Source organism: Polyodon spathula, chromosome 2, assembly GCF_017654505.1.
Source record: "Polyodon spathula isolate WHYD16114869_AA chromosome 2, ASM1765450v1, whole genome shotgun sequence".
Lineage (NCBI taxonomy): Eukaryota > Metazoa > Chordata > Actinopteri > Acipenseriformes > Polyodontidae > Polyodon > Polyodon spathula.
The window spans coordinates 57,957,644-57,977,906 of NC_054535.1; the positions used below are offsets into that span (position 1 = coordinate 57,957,644).

The window sequence follows — 20,263 nt, forward strand, 5'->3', positions numbered from 1 at the left end:
AAAGCAGTATAATTTACATTACTGTAGGCGTATTTTATTCTCCTTCAGAAAGAAGAACACAAAATAAATACCTTAATCCAGAAGTGTCAAACTCGTTTAGTTTGGTGGGCTTGATCCGATACCCAGGAGCTTGGTGTGGGCTGAGTGACAGTTGTAAAAATACAAAGAAGAACCCAAAACCTCAAAGTTATTGTATTTAACAAAAATTATCATACATAGCATATTTGCATTCCCCTAAATAGCACATACTGATTATTTCACTGACCGTCACTTCTTAGAACACATGTGCAAACATGCCTCCAGCAAGTTCCTTCACGTGAGCAACTCAAATTGTCATTTTGCTGTGATTGCTGTCAAATCACCGACCACGTGGGTGAGACGGCAGTACATCAGCTGATTCGTATAGATGACACCAGTGATGCCAGAACAAGAGTTTTAGTTCTGATTTGTAAGTTCTGTAGTATCAAGTGTCATTATGTCTTTATCCATGAAAAGTGTAACAATAGTGCCGTGTGTTATCAAAGCATTATACTGTAAAACATTATCAAAGCCATTATATTGTAGCGTTCGTCAGGTTCGCGTGAAGCACGACTCAGAAGACAAGGTGGGATTGCAAATGATACCGGTTTATTTATTTGTTTGTTTAAAACCGATAGAAACGACGAATTCCTGTTCGGACCAGGGTTCACGCTAAAATAAAACAAAAGATCAACTCAAAAGCTGATCTTTCTCACTTTTGCTCCACACTCTTCCTGACTATCTACAATTGTCACACTCTCTTTCCCACTCCTCGTCTTTTTACCACTATCCTATTGAATAATAATGAATATATATATATATATATATATATATATATATATATATATATATATATATATATATATATATATATATATATATATTATATATATATATATATTCCACGATATTTTGTGGGCCAGATGACGTCGCTCCGGGGGCTGGATCCGGCCCGCGGCTGTTTGTTTGACACACAGTAGTCTCCGGTTAAGAGAACACCCCTAGAGAAGCAAGTAAAGTGCTCTTTTATCCGAAGTGTTCTCTAAGACAGAGTTGACCACCAGAAACAATATGAATCAATAAATAAATATGTATTACTTGTCATGACGCACGTGCATCAACATGAAATGAACAGAACAAGTGAAAGAAAAGCAATAGTCAAGTGTATGTTAATAAACTATAATAATATAACAGACAAACTAACGTTAATAAACTGTCAAAATAAATTAACACAGCACCCGTACACATGTTAAAAAATGCAACAGATACGCTAGATTAATTATGAAGACAGTATTCAAGATATGCACAAAATTATTTAAACCGTTTCAGACGATGTAGTTTTATTATGAAACCACAAATTCGTAACTGTTTCCTGTTAATGCATTGTGGATTACAGCTGAAACCACTGCGTTTGACATTCATTAGGGGTGCCCTCTATTGGACTAAACAGTAAATAGTGAAGTCAGAGTGTGAGAATTGGAGAGAAAGTTGATCGGAAGGCATGCTTTTGCTGTGTATGTTTTGAAGTACTGAAAATTGGTTTCAGGTTTTTTTTTTGTGGTTTTTGCTTGTTTCTTGTGTTAAGTATCACCTAGAGTAGACATATATATATATATATATTGCGAAGTTACGAAATTGTATATTTATAATAGTTTTAAACCATGTTATATTATGTGGTTTTATTTCCATACCACTATGATGCAATGTATTATTATTATTGCGTATTGCGAATAACAGAAAACATATTTCAAGTTAGCTTTTTCAGCATTTGTTGCCTGTTTCATATGTAAGTTAGGTATGTTTCATATGTAGAGTAGAAATATGTATAAGATTTGTGTATAAGACATTTTACATTACTTGGTTTCATGTACATAGCACCGTATTCAAATTTATTTTTATGTGCTTTGATGGCTGCTTGGAAACATGCTCATTCTGATGCAGCTATTTTCACTTATCATAAAAGTAAATCCAAATGTGTTTGTGACAGGGTGCTCGTGTCACCTGTGTGGGTAACTGTTGCTTAAGCAATACCGGGAGACAATGGAGACAGAGTTGAAAAGCCAGCACAGGCATACAGGATTTATTAATACAAAAATAAATTAAACAAAGGGGTCATGTGACGTTACCTGCGATGGTAACGCACAGAGGACACATACAGCAAGCTGTAGAAAAGGCAAAATAAAACACAGTACAAAACTACAAATAAAAGGTTCCATACAGGGCAAGCACTAGCCTTATGAACAAGATGTCCCGGCTACACTACGTAACCCTTGCTATACGTTAAATGGGATCACTATCCCCTAAACTAACCTACTGATGAGCCGATATTCATACGACGACTCTTGCTGCTTCATACGGCCTTGACTGGGCATTGCCTTCACAAGCACCGCTTGCAGTTTCAGGGTTGCGTAGCTGTCGTCCGCTCTGTAGCATGGCGTTGCAATCACCCAGAGTCATCTCCACCGGATGTTTTTATGCTGACGGACACTTGGTCAAGACACGCCCACCTGCTCATTGAGGACCAGCACAGCCAATCACTTGCTGCCCTTCCCTTCAACCGAGCCTAGTAGGTAGCAAGTCTCAATCGAGCACCAGTCTGTAAACAATAATTTAATCAAATAAATCAACTCCAAAAAGACACACGATAAACCCATTCCCACCTGTGCAGGGCAATTGCCCTGCCACAGCACAGTGTTCTTTTTCAGGTTCGTGGAAAAAAAAAAGCAGGTACAAAAGTTTTTGTAAAGGAGGTAGCAAGACTGCTGATGGAAGATATTCCTGCAGATCCTGAGTCAGAAGGAGGTAGAAGGAGTTGATGAGGAAGACATGGAGTGGCTCCCAGTGAGCACCAGTCAGGGAGGGGGTTAGAAGCCTACATTGAGTCAGAAAACAGGGACACTGACCTTTCTTAAAGTGAGGCCATAGACACTGAAAGTGAGGACATACACACTGAAGCATATGTGCATGTAGAGAAGCCAGTGGGAATGAAGTGGGTGAAGGATCCAATTCCCCTAAATCTGCTGGATTTGACAGAAGATGTTGGCCCCAAAGATGTAGATAACTTGTAAAATCCAGTAGTTTTTTTCACGTGCTTGTTTGATGACGAACTGGTAGAGCATATTATATGGTATTGTAACCTGTATGCAACACAAAAAGGCAATCCATTTCAGCAAACAACAAATGATTAATTGAAGGTGTTGGCTGCCATTAACATACTGATGGGGGTGAAAAAAACTCCTGCCTGCCATGATTTTTGGTCATCCCACCCTCCACTAAGATGTCATTCCTTTCATCACTTATTGCAGTAAATAGATTTAGCTGGCTTCTTGCAAACATTCATCTGAATGATAATTCAGTAATGTCTGAGAGAAATGACACTAACCTTGACCAGCTCTACAAAGTTAGACCACTCACTGACAAACTAAAAGTAATTTACAGAAACATTACTCCTCAACAATGCAGCAGGCAGTAGGTCAAATTATAACTATGGTCAAATTTAAAGGCAGGGCTTTATTCAAACAGTACATGCCCATGAAGCCTGTAAAGCAAGGGTATAAGATCTGGGTCGAGCTGACATGAACGGTTACGTCTGTGACTTTGAGATTTATACTGGAAAGGTCGAAGGAAGCACTGAGCATAATTTAGGAGAGAGGGTAGTAAAGGCACCCTGTTCTGGATTGGAAGGAAATGCTTATCATATTATTTTGATAATTACTTCACATCTGTGCCCTTACTTCAGGAAATGAAGGCAAGGGACTGTAGTGCTATGGAACAGCGCGGACAAATAGAAAAGGTTTGCCAAGCCTGAAATTAGAGAAGGAGTTAAAAAGAGGAGAAATTGATTTCTCAGTTTCAACTGCGAGTGTCCTGTGTCAGATGGAAGGATAAAGATGCTGTCCAGTTACTGTCAGCCTTACACTGTCCTACTGACATTACACAGGTGAAAAGAAAGGAAAAAGATGGGTCTGTTATTTGGATGCCTTGTACTTAAATGGTTGTAGATTACAACTGTTACATGGGCTGTGTGGATGAGACTGACATGTTGAAATCCTTTTATGCCATTGATAGGAAGAGCAGGAAGTGGTGGCACAGACTCCTGTGGCACGTTGTTGATGTAACTGTAGTAAACACATTGGTCTTGTATAAGGGATATTTCAGGACAGTCTCCATGATGTTGAAAGCTTTCCATTCCAGGGTTGTCAGTGGACTTATAGGAACAAGCTCGGTGAAGGGTAGCTCTAAGGAGAGCTCTTTCAAAAGGAGATGTCAAGAGACAAATCTACGATACAAACCATACATTCCAGCTGAGCAACGCATAAGCCAGTCACGACAAATAAATAAATAAATAAATAAATACATAAATAAATAATATTGAAACAAAGGAAACAAAAAGTAACAGATGGCCTCCACGGGAATCTTTAATTTTCTTATACGTAATTATTTCTCAAATCAATAAAACAAATGCAAATAATCTGTTAGCTTCACTTCCAAGTCATGCATCCACATCGCCATTTTATTGTCATGTGCACTACTATCAAATATGATTGGTTTGTATTGAAAATGTTACCCTCGTGTTGCCTGAAAAATAGAACATTATCCTAAAGTGGGAGACAGTGTTGCCAGGGTGTTGACCAGGGTGGTCACACGAGGCGACAAACCAACAACAGCTGTCATCCCTTTGTTGCCGTCGACAAAAGTCACCCGTGTGGCCAGGCACTTTAGTGTTTATTTAGGTTTCTCATACATGCCGAATGAACATTGTTGCCAGCTGGAACGTTTTATTTTTACATTTAGCCCCATTCTAAGATCCACGATTTACAAAAGGCAAAGCCTCAAGTGACTTATGAAATGTCTTACCTCTACTTTTAGAAATGTAAAATCATACAATTCAAATCTATTAAATATTCTGTTTATCCAGCATGGCATCTAGCAACTGAAGTAAAAATTAGTTGTGCGCCATTTTTATTGACCATCTCTAGACTAGCAATAAATTAATCAATACATTAATCTGGAGATGGTCACCTTCTGCACAGGGTTTTTAATGTTTGCGTGGTCGACAACAACTAATTAATCCACGTATTTTCACGAACTGCAAACAATCACCCCTGCCAGGCCACATCCAAACCAAAAAAACAAAAACACTGCATTTTAAATAAACACAGAATACATTTAAATCATAACACACTAATATCACCTGTTTAAATAAACATAAACAATATATTTCTCTTTTAAATAAACCCACAAACCATTATTTTAAATACATAATAAGTTTGAAATAACAGTACAATATTTACAACACATTTACATACAGGGCTTTTTGTCTGCCCTGCCACAGTGACCCACAAATTAATGTTATGTCACAGATTTAATGTTAAAATAGTTCTGACATACTGATAACTTGGGTTACGAACACTTAAAGTGTTACAGAACAAATTTACAAGAAACAGACATTTCTTCTAAATTACATTCCCTTTACGGTGTTCCATGTTGCCAACATATTGCCAACTATTTTGTTGAAAACGTTAGTCACCATCATGGATCATAAATAAACTGGGCAACAGATTCCTCAACATTAATTTAGGAGTGTTTACCAAAATGTCTAAGGATCAGAGTGTATCCATAGCACGTTCCTTCCTGAAACAATGCCAGTGATCTGTTCTATTCTGTTTTGCCCCTCATTTCAATCAGAGCACAGGCATTGTTGTAGGAGGAAGCATGAACTGGATACAACACAACGTTTAGATGATAAAAATCTCGTTCCTGATGAACATTCCTGTGTAAAAGTTGAAAAAAGTAATTCCCTATTTTATTTACCTACGATGTGTGAATATAAAAATATCAAAACTATTGGGAATATGTCAGAAAATAATAATAAATGACTATGATATGGAAAACACAGAATACAGAAAAGATAAAGGGCCAGATCTTTGAAAGGTTTGTGCTCCACGTAGAGTGGTATGCGCATCGCAAATGGCTGCTGTGCCGAAATTGTGCCAAGTTGCCATATTCGAAACGTCCTTTTGCGTGTCACAATCCATTCTGCACTGTGCAGAAATAGAATGTATGCATCGCGCAATATAGGGGGAGTGGCTGACAATATGCATGATCCTGGTATATAGGAAGGTATGCGCCAAGCACAAAACCAGGTTTGTGATGCGCAGAATAAGGATTAGCGCACACTACCATTCCAGCACTGACTACAAACAGGCAGCAATGAGAAACATGGGTAGCATGCAGCGTGTCCGTTGACATGAGGATGTGAATGATGCAAGGCACACCCAGCAACAGCAACCCCGACATAGGCGAAGATATGCTGAAAGGGTGTAAATGCCTTGTGTCCAGGTATCTTCTCGACTCATCTATGCCACATGCTGCATGATGACCTGGTCAGAACAAACCTGCGCAGTCATGCCTTGTCTGAGCAATTGGTAGTGTCTGTCTGTATGTGTATCCTTGCTACCGGGACAGCAGTGTCCCACCACCTCGACAGCTTCATAACTGCGTTGTTGCAACGTGCTGACGAACATATTAAATTCCCCAGTACCAGAGCAAACAGTGAGGAATTAATGCAGGGTTTTTATGAGGTCTTGCACCTGCCGCGCATGGTAGGTGCAATTGACTGCACCCATATTGCTATCTGGGCACCTGTTCCAGTTGTCCTGATCTATCAGGATTCCAGTTGTATTCGGAATAGTGGGAAATTTGAATAACTATTCCATACCATGTAAACAGGGTATTCCAAATGAATCCGTCCGTATTCTGGACACCAGTATTCCAAAAACGTGATACCGAATACCCACTTAGTATTAGGATACTATCGGAATACTAGCCCTTCTAGACACCTTATTCAGAAAACCAGTTTTTTTCTAGACACAAGAGTCGTCATTTTATAATCTATACTATATAAGACGACGACTTTTGTGCCCAACAAAGCCTTTGCAAAAACTGTGCACAAATATATTAGTACTTGTATGACCCCAAACTGGTTGCTGACTATACAATATCTTCCTTGTTTTTTGTTTTTTTGTAGTTAGTTTAGTAGTTTTTAGTTTTTTGATATCAATACCTTGATTATATATATATATATATATATATATATATATATATATATATAGATATATATATATATATATATATATATATATATAAATAAAATCCTTGTAGTCACATTGAGATTAAAACCTCTTTTACGAGTGAGATCTAGCCAAGCAGGCAGCAGCAAGTCAATCGGACAACAAGAACAAGTACACAATAAAATACAATTAAGACACAGGCAAATCACATTTAAAACAATAATCTAAATACACAAAAGTACGTAACTACTTAAAACAATTACAACTCTGTCACAAAATCATGCAGTTTACTCTTAAACTGCAATAAAGATATCTGGGTCTGCAGCTTTAGTTTGGACTGGAACTGATTCCAGGACCATGGGGCATAATAAGCAAAGGATCATTTACAAATCAAAGAGTGCGCTACCACAGTAGACTTTGTCATGGCACGACTTATATATATAAAAAAAAAAAAAAAATTAAAAAAAAAACAGACAGCAAAGCCTTTTTTAAAAAATGTTACTTCAAAAACTATGTCGGATCAGCTGGCCTTTAAAGAAACCTATACAATACTGTCCGTATTCAATAAAACAGTGGCGTTATCAGTACATTAATTTGAATAGTTGGCGCCTAGCTGTGGAGCCAATTGTGTATTTGAATGGTCCGTATGTATGTGTGCACGATATATTGTGTGGTCTTGTCTGCTGTCATATCGGTACATACTGTGGCAACACCAATGATAGCAGCTTGTCGGGGTAATGCCATTACTAATGGTGACTGTCCGTCATTCTGCATTCTCGCTTGGCTTTTGTGTGCAGTTGCTATATTGGTAGTGAATGCGCAGATGGTTTTGTGAGGCACAAACAGATTTGTGAATTGCTCAAAAAACTGCTATATTCCAATGTCTCACAACTGCTTTGTGCCGTTTTGGAATATCTCTCATTTTGTGCCAAAGCACCATTTTTTTGCGAGGCACAAATTTAGCGAGGGGATTGCGCGAAGATCGAAGATCGGGCCCAAAGTGTTTTTTGTAAACACTGTAGGGGTTTCTGTAGCGCTTATCTGAAAATATTAACACATTTGGAAAATTAGTCCCATCCTCCAGTGTGGGATAAAGAAACTGTTTGGTTTGTGTACTTTTTAATGCAATCAGTTTCTTAAAAGTAGGCTTTGTGAATCTATTTGCAATAATCTATTTTTTTATAATTCCGAAGCAAACTGAGAAAGACAGATTATTCCCATTTTTTAAAATTTCATTTCCATGTGGCTGCTGCTCCCAGGTGAGAGAACCGTCTCCCGGTACCCTGGTAGTTTCCATAATAGTGAATTATGCTTCTGTTCAGGAAGTGATGAAGTGATGAACTTTTATTTTCTGTTTATTGATTAAACTGCGCAACAGCGCAATTCACATTTCACCTGGCAGTACTGAATGTTTCTTCTGGGTCTGAGATCACCACACACTCCATCCTGTTACAGATGATCATATACTATAAGTTAAAAATAAAAACAGTGATTACATATTTGAACAATTGAAAGTTCTTTAAGAATGGTACTCTGAAAAAAATTATTTATGCCCATCAAACTTGGCAAAACATTTGGCAAAGTACTGGAACAACAGTCATAACAGATACAAAAGATAGTAGGTTACCAACTGGCTAAATCCTAAATCTAAGTCAAGCACAGATGACACCATAGTAAATATTGATGAACAGAATGCCCCCATGGGAACACCTTGCTAAAATAGTTTTACCATAAAAGCATGGTATTAATTAAAAGCATGGTATTAAGTTTGTATTTCTAATATATATATATATATATATTCCCTTCTTGTTACAACTAGGATGTCTTAAATAACCTTGGCTCCTGTGAGCTGGATGAAGATGACCTCATGTTGGACCTGGACTTCCCAGAAGATCAGCGGCACCGCTTCGGTAAGCCTCAAAGCCCAATGGAACAAGAACTTCCCAAATATAGGTTATGGTTAGATTAAGACTGAAAGCATTTCAGCAGGACTGTCCAAATTGCATAATGGTGGTTAAGTGCTAGGGGTCATTTTGTTTTTCCTCAGAAATGCATTTATCTCTCTCTCTCTCTCTGATAGATAGATACACTTTATTAGTACCTGTTCACCAGATTGAATATGGCACCCCCTGAATTAAATAGGCAAGTTACTTTTATCGTGCGATGTGACAAGTGATCCCTGCAGCACTATAAAGCTGTCGAAGTTCAATGCTGCTCCCTGGTGGCGATGTCTACTTTCAAGACCATAATGCACTCATCCACTTTCATTCAGCCATCTTCAATGTCCACTAAAATCAATGGATCGTAATCCAATTTTAATTTCATTAAAATTCTCTGCCTACTCTAACTCTCTGCACCAGCTGCCAACTACTAATACTTGAATGGATTAACATCCCAGACACCTTCAAGCACTGTGTGGAGTCTATGCCATGTCACATCAAGGCTGTGATCAGGGCAAGGTGGTCCAACTCAATACATGATTGCAGTTGATTTAGACATGATTCCCAGAGCTTTAAAGGATATGATGAATGAAATAGGAAACATATAATGCGGATCTAAACTACATGGGAATACACTAGTTGAGGTTCCTTTGACATTTTATACCCAAACCAATTTTCTCTTTAAAGCCCCTGCAATGATTTAAGAAACTAACCAGTCTTGTGATTTAAGAAACTAACCATAAGTGAAAGATGACAAGTTGTTATGCAAACTGCATTCAAGTACTGTAGCTGGTTGAAAAAAAAAAAAAAATCTTTTTATCATTAACAAGGAAATTAATTTCACTAATTAAGTTCTGTGAATGTGCAGAATGAATCTTAATGAAGTACTGCATTTTCTACTTTGTGCTGCTCTTTTCATCGGGTGTCAGATTGGCAAGATAATTGATATACTTCCTATGTGAGTTATGAATACTGTTTATTTTCCTTGTATAAGTCATCAGCCCTTGTAGAGACATAACCTAATGTTTGATGCATACTTACTATTGAAAGTTTTTAAAGGTCAGCTCTAGGATATTTTGGCTGATTGGAAATGTGTATTACACTCTGGACCTGCACCATATTTACTCAATGCATACCAGTGTTGTTTGCTCTCTTTCATCTGCTCTTCAGGAGCACCATTTATTTTAGTCAGTATTCAAGTTATGGGTGAGGTTTATCGTGGGGTTATGTGATGCAGATCTCACTTAACATGGCAGCAGGGCCCTTTTGCTTCAAACTAATAACATAACTTGTTTAGTCTTTGACAGAATTGCTGTGTGGTTTAATTAGAGAATAAAAAGCAATGCATCTACAAGGTCATTTGAATCCTTATTGCTCTTTTGTAAACACTGAGCTGTTGGCATCCCAAAGCTAAACAACACACTACAGATCAAAAACGATTCTGCAGTGAAGAAAATAAACTGATTTGATATTCATTGTGAATACATACAGAACACGCATAATTGAGGGAAAATGTAGCTTTCATTTAAATCTTGAAAGACAGACCTACATGCGTAAAAATATACAGACTTGTTTGTGTCATTGACATTTAAGATGTTTTACCTCAAAATAAAAGATTGCTTTCACAGTTTTATTTGAAGAAATGCAGTTTTCAGCATGTTCTTCTGGAAAATCGTTTTCAGGGAAACTATTACCACAAATTAGCTGGTTGCTAGACCTGGATGTGTTTCTAGTATTAGCAAGTTTTTCCTACTTAGTATCAATCAGTCAATCTTTATTTTATATAGAGCCTTTCATAGTGGACCACCATCACAGTGCAGTACAAGTTACAATAAAAATCAATGCATAATACATTAATACATTAAAGGCTAGGATGTGAAAATTCTAGAACATTGTGAATGCATATGTCGTATAGAATCATGAGAATAAAATATATATATATATATATATATTTTTAAAAGTTAGAAGTAGCAAAGGCACAACAGCTAATAACAGATATCAGGCTTAAAGATCATAGAAAACAAGAGAGAACAAATGGGTCTTGAGAGTTGATTTAAAGCAAGCGATGGTGGGAGCATCACACGCCAAGGCTGGGAGAGAGTTCCAGAGAGTCGGAGCCATGAAGTTAAATGAGCGTTCTCCAAATGCGGTGCACTTTTGCTTGGGGATAACAAGTAGTCCAAAGTTGGAGGACCTCAGCTTGCGGGCAAGGACTAGAGGGTCAGCAGGTTGAAGAGGTACTCAGGACCTGTGTGATAAAGAGCATTGTAGGTGAGCAGGAGAATTTTCAAAGTAATCCTGTACTTTACAGGTAGCCAGTGCAGCTCGGCAAGATGGGGGGGTGATGTTTTCACTTTTTTAAAACTGGTAAGGATCCTGGCAGTGGCATTCTGAACTAGCTGCAGTTGGTTGATGGCACTTGCTGGAAGACCGCCATTGAGAGAGTTGCAGTAGTCAAGTTGAGAGGAGACAAATGCATGACAGTGTCACCGCATCTGAGAGGGAAAGGTAGGGATGACCTTTGGAGATGTTTCGAAGGTGGTAGAAGGAAGATTGACCACGGAGGAGATGTGGGCATCAAAGGAGTGGTTGCTGTCCAGAAGTACACCATTGCTTCGTACTGTGGGGGAAGGCAGCAGCAGTCAGTTTCCAAGGTTCAGGGCAACTATATTGAGATTCTTAAGTTGAGTTTTAGGTCTACTAGAAGGAATTCTGATTTGCTAGTGTTGAGCTGGAGAAAATTAGCAGACATCCAGGCCTCGATGTATTGAATGCAAGCCGTGAGCTGGACCATGGCAGAGGGACGAGTTTTAAGTAGAGCTGGGCATAGGTGTGAAACATGAGGCTATGTTGGCGGATGAGGTGACCCAAAGGATTGATGTAGATGTTGAAGAAAAGAGGCCCAAGAACAGACCCTTGAGGGACATCACAAGTGACTGGGTGCGACACCACTACATCCAGCATAGAAAACAGACTGCATGTGTCCAGATAGGTAAGACGACATACAAGAGAGACAGGTTCCAGAGATCCCAGCATACTTCTGAAGGCGGTCAAGAAGAATGCTATGATCTATGGTGTCAAAAGCAGCTGTTAGGTCAAGAAGGACAAGCACAGAGGGAGCAACAGCATCAGCATTAAGCAGGAGATCATTTACAATCCAGAACAGAGCAGTTTTAGTACTGTGATATGCCCAGAAGCCAGACTGCAGAGATTCAAGCAGATTGTTATCCGTGAGATGTTTCATTAGCTGACTGGCTACAGCCCTTTCGAGAGTTTTGGAGAGAAAATGGAGATCAGACAGTAGTTAGATAAGACAACTGGGTCGAGGGAGGGTTTTTTGAGTACTGGCGTAACTCAGGCAAGCTTGAGGGCAGCAGAAATCAAGCCTGAATGCAGGGACAGGTTGAGAATGTGCATAATAGAAGGAACAAGATCAGAAGCACAGAGATGGACAAGATTAGTCGGCCAGGGGTCCAAGGGGCATGTGGCAATAGTTGATTTCAACAGAAGGCCGGAAACATCAGTAATGGAGAGAGGAGAGAAGGAGAAGAGAGCAGAAGGGGCAACCGGTGATGAGTCAAGGTGGTCAAGTAGTAAACTGGGTTTGTGGCAGGAGAGTGTAGAAAAAGATGTTATCAATTTTGTTCCAAAAGAAAGAGGAGAAATCATGAAGAGAGGTAAGAGAGGAGGATGAACAGGAGATGGATCTTTCGGTGGCTGGATGTAGGATTTGGGCAATGGTTTTAAAGAGAATATTGGGTTTACCGTGTCCCATAGTTATGATTTCAGAGAATTACTTCACCCCAGCAGCAGCATGCGCACGTCTGTAGCCACCGAGCTGGTCGGTCCAGATCTCTTTGTGAACCATTAGTTCAGATGACCTCCACTTGTGCTCAAGCAGGCAGGCAGGCTTAAGCAATCTAAGTTTGAGGGTGTACCATGGGCAGTTGCAATCCTTCTTGACCTCTGGTTGTAAGTGGGGCAATGGTGTTGATGATCTGAGTAAGAGTGGCATTGTAGAGGGTCACTGCATCATCAACCAAAGATGAGAGAGTACCAGTAAGGGGATGAAGAGACACATTCTGAGAGTTTCAGAGGATTCAGCAGATTCTTGGGATGGAAGGAAATAAGTGTCAGCAGCGGAGGAAGGAGCAAGAAGATTAATATTAGCAGTGATTAGCATAATAAATACTGTAAAAACAAACAAAAAAATACTGTTAGGCCTTTCTCCTTTAAAAAATAACAGTAGATTACTGACTAATTAAAGTTAAACCATACCCCATTTTATCAACTAGTGAACACTGGCAAAGTAATTAAATATTGAAAAAGAACTTGCATGCAACTTTATCCTCAAAATCAGTAGTTTTAATTTTTTTTTAGAACTGTACCCCTTCTGATTGGATGTTTCAGCTCAAGTACCCCTTTACAATTTCCCCTCTACAGTTGCAATAAAAGGCAGAATAATCTGATTTAGAAAATAAAATAAAATAACTTAAAGGTTCCGCGATGGCTACTGCCCAGCTGGACCGTAAGGGTTATTTTGTGTTTAAGATTTGCTTTTGTTTGCCATTTTATTTTTGTGTTCTGTGAGGATTTAATTTGGTTAAAATTTTTTTTTTTTTTTGTTCTTTAATAAAAGGCGCTGCAAGTGTCTTTTGAACTGCAGTACTGGTGTCTTTGTTTTGTTTCCTGTATCTGGCCTGACGTCACTGCTCGCAGGCTGTCACATTACCTGTGGCAGGCTGGCGAGTGGATAGAGGCCCAGAGACAGACTGCAGTTCAAAAAAATAACTATTTTATTATAAATAAACACAAAATGAAAGGGCACAAGGGCCAAAACAAAGCAATTTAAACACAAAAAAGATAAAAAGCAAAACTTACAAAAATAACAGTTTCCAGGCTGGGCAATGCCTTCACTGGATTCAAACTTTCTAAACAACCCAAAAAAAAACAACCTGCTTCCTCAGCTCCCTCTCCCCAAATGAGAAGCAGAGGCCTCCTTTTATATCAGGTGGCTGGGCGCTGATTGATCGTTAATCAACCTAATCAACTAATCAACCCCAGCCACCTGAACATAATAAACCCAGGCAGGTAGGGGAAGTTAACCCCATCCCTGCCAATTTAAAAAGGGCAGAGCTTTGCTCTGCCACACACCTCCCCCCATGTACAACGTACACCGGCCGCAATCGGCCAACTCCCCCCTTCCCCCCACCCTCCTCGAGTCCAATTATGTCCCTTGGGTGGGCTGTTATGGTAGGTGGTGGTGGGCGGGGTTGATGTCGGAGCCCCCAAGCCTTCTTTGGTTGAGGGGGCCCCGAATCTCCAAGGTAGCACGGCGACGGCGGCCCGGCTCCCTCTGGTGGCGGAGGCGGCGACGGCGGCCCGGCTCCCTCCTCCCCCTCGGGCTCTGAGAGCGGCGGCGGCTCCTCCCCCTCGGGCTCTGAGAGCGCTGCGGCTCCTCCCCCTCTCGGGCTCTGAGAGCGGCGGCGGCGGCTCCTCCCTCTCGGGCTCTGAGAGCGGCGCGGCGGCTCCTCCCTCTCGGGCTCTGGAGCGGCGGCGGCGGCTCCCCCTCTCGGCTCTGAGAGCGGCGGCGGCTCCTCCCCCTCGGGCTCTGGGAGCGCGCGGCGGCTCCTCACCCCCCTCTGGCTCTGGGGGCGACGGCGGCTCCTCACCCCCCTCTGGCTCTGGGGGCGACGGCGGCTCCTCACCCCCCTCTGGCTCTGGGGGCGACGGCGGCTCCTCCCCCCTCTCTGGCTCTGGGAGCGACGGCGGCTCCTCACCCCTCTCTGGCTCTGGGGGCGACGGCGGCTCCTCACCCCCCTCTGGCTCTGGGGGCGACGGCGGCTCCTCACCCCCCTCTGGCTCTGGGGGCGACGGCGGCTCCTCACCCCTCTCTGGCTCTGGGGGCGACGGCAGATCCTCCTCCCTCTCTGGCTCTGGGGGCGACGCCTCCACCTCTCTGGATCTGAGGAAGAACAGCCTCCTCACCCCCCTCTGGCTCTGGGGGCGACGGTAGATCCTCCCCCCTCTCTGGCTCTGGGAGCGACGGCGGATCCTCCTCCCTCTCTGGCTCTGGGGGCGACGGCAGATCCTCACCCCTCTCTGGCTCTGGGAGCGACGGCAGCTCCTCACCCCTCTCTGGCTCTGGGAGCGACGGCAGCTCCTCACTCCCTCTCTGGCTCTGGGAGCGACGGCAGCTCCTCACCCCTCTCTGGCTCTGGGAGCGACGGCAGCTCCTCACCCCTCTCTGGCTCTGGGAGCGACGGCAAATCCTCCTCCCTCTCTGGCTCTGGGAGCAATGGCAGATCCTCACCCCTCTCTGGCTCTGGGAGCGACGGCAGATCCTCCTCCCTCTCTGGCTCTGGGAGCGACGGCAGCTCCTCACTCCCTCTCTGGCTCTGGGAGCGACGGCAGGCTCCTCACCCCTCTCTGGCTCTGGGAGCGACGGCGGCTCCTCACCCCTCTCTGGCTCTGGGACCGACGGAGTCTCCTCACCCCTCTCTTGCTCTAGGCGCGACGGCAGCTCCTCACACCTCTCTGGCTCTCGAAGGCGGCTCACCCCTCTCTGGCTCTCGGGAAGGCGGCTCACCCCTCTTTATTGGAGTGACCGGGGCATCTCCCATGTCTACCGCCAGGTAATTAACCACCATGAGGGCAACCTCTGGGAAGGAGGCCGGGTGGTGTTGTTCCTCCCACTGTTCCCACCTCTCCCCATCTCGACGCCACAGCGTGTTGATAACTATGGGGAGATCGTGGACGAGGTCTGCCTCAGGGTGCATCAACCAATCCCAGATCTCCTGGGACGGTGGTGAAGGTGGTGGTGCTGGAGGTAGTGGGGTGGCCCCTGATGCCCGGGGTGAACACGGCACCTCTTCCTGGGCCTGGTTGTAGGGGCATCCTGCCCAGTTGTGGCCATCCTCCTCACACCGGCCACACCAGTTTGCCGGTGGCACGTCTGGGCAGGACCGCCAACGATGGTCCTCCTTCCCACACCAGGAACACCAGGGGAAGAGGCTGGCCGGGTCCTCCAGCGGTGGCTGCAGCAGCTTACATTTCTTCAGCTGCTGCTGCTTTTCCTGCCTTTGCCGCTGTCTGCTCTTCTTTCCCATTTTTTTTTTTTTTTTTTTTTTTTTTTTTTTTTAAATAAATTATCCCAAAAATTCCACAAAACAAAACAAAAATACTGCTCTGAGCCTCTAGGTGGCGCTATCCCACTTCTGACACCAAATGTGGCAGGCTGGCGAGTGGATAGAGGCCCAGAGACAGACTGCAGTTCAAAAAAATAACTATTTTATTATAAATAAACACAAAATGAAAGGGCACAAGGGCCAAAACAAAGCAATTTAAACACAAAAAAGATAAAAAGCAAAACTTACAAAAATAACAGTTTCCAGGCTGGGCAATGCCTTCACTGGATTCAAACTTTCTAAACAACCAAAAAAAAAAAACCAACCTGCTTCCTCAGCTCCCTCTCCCCAAATGAGAAGCAGAGGCCTCCTTTTATATCAGGTGGCTGGGCGCTGATTGATCGTTAATCAACCTAATCAACTAATCAACCCCAGCCACCTGAACATAATAAACCCAGGCAGGTAGGGGAAGTTAACCCCATCCCTGCCAATTTAAAGGGCAGAGCTTTGCTCTGCCACATTACCCTATACAGTATTCGCAAGTTTCTTCTTTTTAAAAAATGAATAAATAAAGAAATAAAAATAATAATAATAAACATACTCAACATCTTGTGTGGCATACATATTGAGACCTCTACACATAAATAATTAACTTTAATCACAAACGGGATTATATTATATTTCCAGGTTTCTTCAGTTTCACCTTCAGTTCTTCATCTGCCATATTGGCTCTTTTATGCACATTTCTTTTGTGTGACAAAACCTTATGTAACTCTACAACTGTACAAGCAACAAGTATTTGAAATCTGCATAAAATTGCACATCTCCAATATGCTCTAACTTTTTTTGTATATCGTTTGGAAAATATGAAAATGTGCACAATTTTTAAATATTTCATATTTCAGTATTTTCTTTGAGGTGTTGCATATAAGACAAAATCTATAAAACACCCTACAACAATATGCTATCATAAGATACCATTGGAAAGATCTACTCAATACCTTTCTGTTAATATATTGGGTTTTAGTTTGTGATTAATGGTTATAAAACTACTAGTGCTTAAATAGAACGTTGTTGGATACATGCACAATTTATAGTTATTCCTAGTAGGTGGCACAGGGTTAAGGACATTATCTTCAAATATTGCTCATACTTGTTAGACAGCTTTTTGGGTCTTCCAGCCCTGGGTTTGTCAATTACAGATGATGTCTCTCTGTACTTGTTGATTATGCTTTTTTCCCCCCACACAATACACCCTTGCTATAATGCCCTTCATTATAACAAACCCCAAATAGAAACATTTAAAAAAAGATAATATAAACACACAATGTCAACATCCTGGTCTGTACGCACGGGATGCCACCCCTGCAGTGAAGTCAACTCTTTTGGCTTAATAAATAATACACGCTGTAACATGCTCACAGCTCACTCTCCAAAACAAAAATAATTTAATGTTGCAACAAAGCTAGAAACTGCATAGATCGTTTGAAAAAAGCAGTAACACAGGCATATCTCTCTCGTGAATATAGGTTGTCAAAAAGCACAGTTTTTTGGCCTGTTCAACAACCATGCGGCAAAGCAAAATTGATTAAAAAAACAAAAACAAAAACAAAAAAAAAACTTGAGGATCTGATTAACTTCTCATGTCAAAATTTTAATGTCGGTTGATTTGGAGTAAAAACTCAGTTTGGGATTCTTGTATGTTGGATTAAGATTTGGTGCACTTTGAAACGATTCATGTCAGATTGATTTTGAATAAAAGTTCAGCTTCAATTCAGGATTTTTGTTTTTTGTACGGTGTTTTAATTGTTTAACAAATAGGATAAAGCAAAGGCAGAATACTGCTTACATGAGACAAACAGGTACATGCAATTCTACTTTTATTCATAATCTCATCTCATTAACTTACTCCAACAGGTTATCTTTCATTTTGATTGTCCTTTTGCTATAACGAACTCCTCGATATAACGAACAGAAGGCTTGGACCCCAACAGGTTTCTCATAGCGAGGGTGTGTTGTACTACTATTATAGCTTCCGGTAGACTTTTGCGATATCGTTTTGTAGTTTATTTGATTACATAATCAATCCTAAAATTCCAAGTTGATGCAAAACTTTTGGCCATAACTGCAGAGAGTGACATAAGGAAAAGCAACAGAAGTCACCATTACACAGTTTTACACATACGAATAGTATTTACAGGTGTATGGACCAAGTCGGGGTACAGATCTTTTACCCTGTAACCCCCCCTTTTTTTTTTTTTTAAATATTGTTTTTTAAATTATTTCTTGTTAACCAATCAGCTGCTCCGCCTAATGTTTTTGTAGCTAGTAATGCCTTGACCATTAAGGCACAGCTTAGGAACAAGTAAAACTTGTTAAATTCCTATACATGTTAATATATAGGAAGGAGGTAGACCAATAAGAATGCATGTATTGTACAGTGCAATGTGCATTATAGAAGGTGTGGCCATTGGACCTCCGTAGCAGGTCATTATTATATTTCAATCAGTAATTACTGGAAAGGTACAGTCCTTGTGTTTCATTTGGAGTGTGTCTGCTTTGTTAGTAACTCTCCTATGCTTTTTCATGGAAAGGAATTGAATTTCAAGGTTTTCTGGTTAGATATTCTAACACAAAAAGACCACATCAACACAGAGGCATTGATAACAACTTCTTGTCAAACTATTTCTCTCAGACTTTTCTAAGTTTATTTTTAGTATTGATATTTTTAAAGTTTTGTTTTGTTTTGTAGGTGGGTTAAAGGCCTTTTGGATTAAAAGTTAAACAAATCATTAGTCTAGGTTTCATAAAATTGTACTGCACATGGCCATCTCTGGTGGCACTGCTTTAAAAATCTCCTGTGCCCTTTTATCGCTGGCCAATTTTTGCATTAAATTAGCATATGGCACTGCACATTAAACACAGGGTCTTGTTCAGGTTTTGTGTCAGCCACCTACAGAGGATTTCCCTCTAATTGAGTGCTTTGTACTCCATGCATGCATTTGATTGACAGTATTTGGAACCATGTAACATAATTCCTTAGGTGCCTAAACCCATGGTTTATGTGAAGCAATTAATAAAGAAAAGCATTAATTTAATTCTAAAAGAAAATAAATGAAGGTTGGGCACAATTAGTAGCTTTCTTTGTGATTTTATGACTTAATTAAATAAAACTATTTTCAATGCTGTTTCTCAAGCACAGATTTGTGGATTAATGTAATAACAACTGTATACTAATTTTAATGCAAGAAAAACACCAAGTCAGTCTGAGGGGATTAAGACTCTCAAGCCTATTTTTTATTAGATAATGAGGTACTGGACACCACTTGCTGTATAACAATTATCCTTTAGCACATTATGGGGTGTTGAGTCTCCCATTAGCTTGGTAGAACATGTAAATCACTGTTGGCTGATTTTGTGTGATTGTGGTAGTATTGACTAGTTTCATAGACCCTGATTAATACCAATCTTTAATTACTTCATAAAAAAATAAAAATAAAAACATTACATTAAAACCAGCCATATTGTTACTAATGATGTCATTTTTCTGCTTTTAACTTGACATTCAGACCTGTTCTACAAGAAAAAAAAAACAGACAGCTATGGTTGTAGTCTTAGTTCAAACAAGTGTACACATAGCTTTCAGGCTTCCAACACTGTCTGCCCTATTATAACTCCATGAGGACTTCTGTCAAAATAGCCTCTCCCAGGTCCATTCCTATGATTTGTGTAGAAATTACAAAAAAATGTGTGTGTGTGTGTGTGTGGTGGTGGAGGTGGTGGTATATTTTTTTTAAAACTGTGAAATGTTTTTGCCAGTATAGAATTCAAATGTAATTCGTGCACAGTTAATTTATACAAGTTCTTTAAATTGAGGTGCCATCCATAAGGAACTGAAATGCAGTATCAGGTGTCTCCATTGTGACGACAGCCACAGAGACAGGTCTGGTAGCAGACTCATCAGAAACTTTTAGATTTTTGTGAGACTTTAGTATATTTTTCTCCTGTTGAACAGTGACTTGATTGAGACCATAGGCACCTAACCCATAAAGCACAGGGGAGGCAAACTATACATTTTTTCACTCTGCTTCTTTTGCTCACTGTA

The 20,263-nt window shown here is 40.9% G+C and overlaps 1 protein-coding gene across 1 annotated transcript in view; it reads left to right on the forward strand.

Annotated features, from left to right (window-relative positions):
• The window catches only part of LOC121298774 (serine-rich coiled-coil domain-containing protein 1-like), a 115,478-nt gene that overhangs the window by 81,500 nt on the left and 13,715 nt on the right, over positions 1 to 20,263 (forward strand). The window contains exon 4 of the mRNA XM_041225985.1: positions 8,911 to 9,001. Coding sequence (XP_041081919.1) covers positions 8,911 to 9,001 — 91 coding nt within the window. The remainder of the gene's footprint in view (positions 1 to 8,910; positions 9,002 to 20,263) is intronic.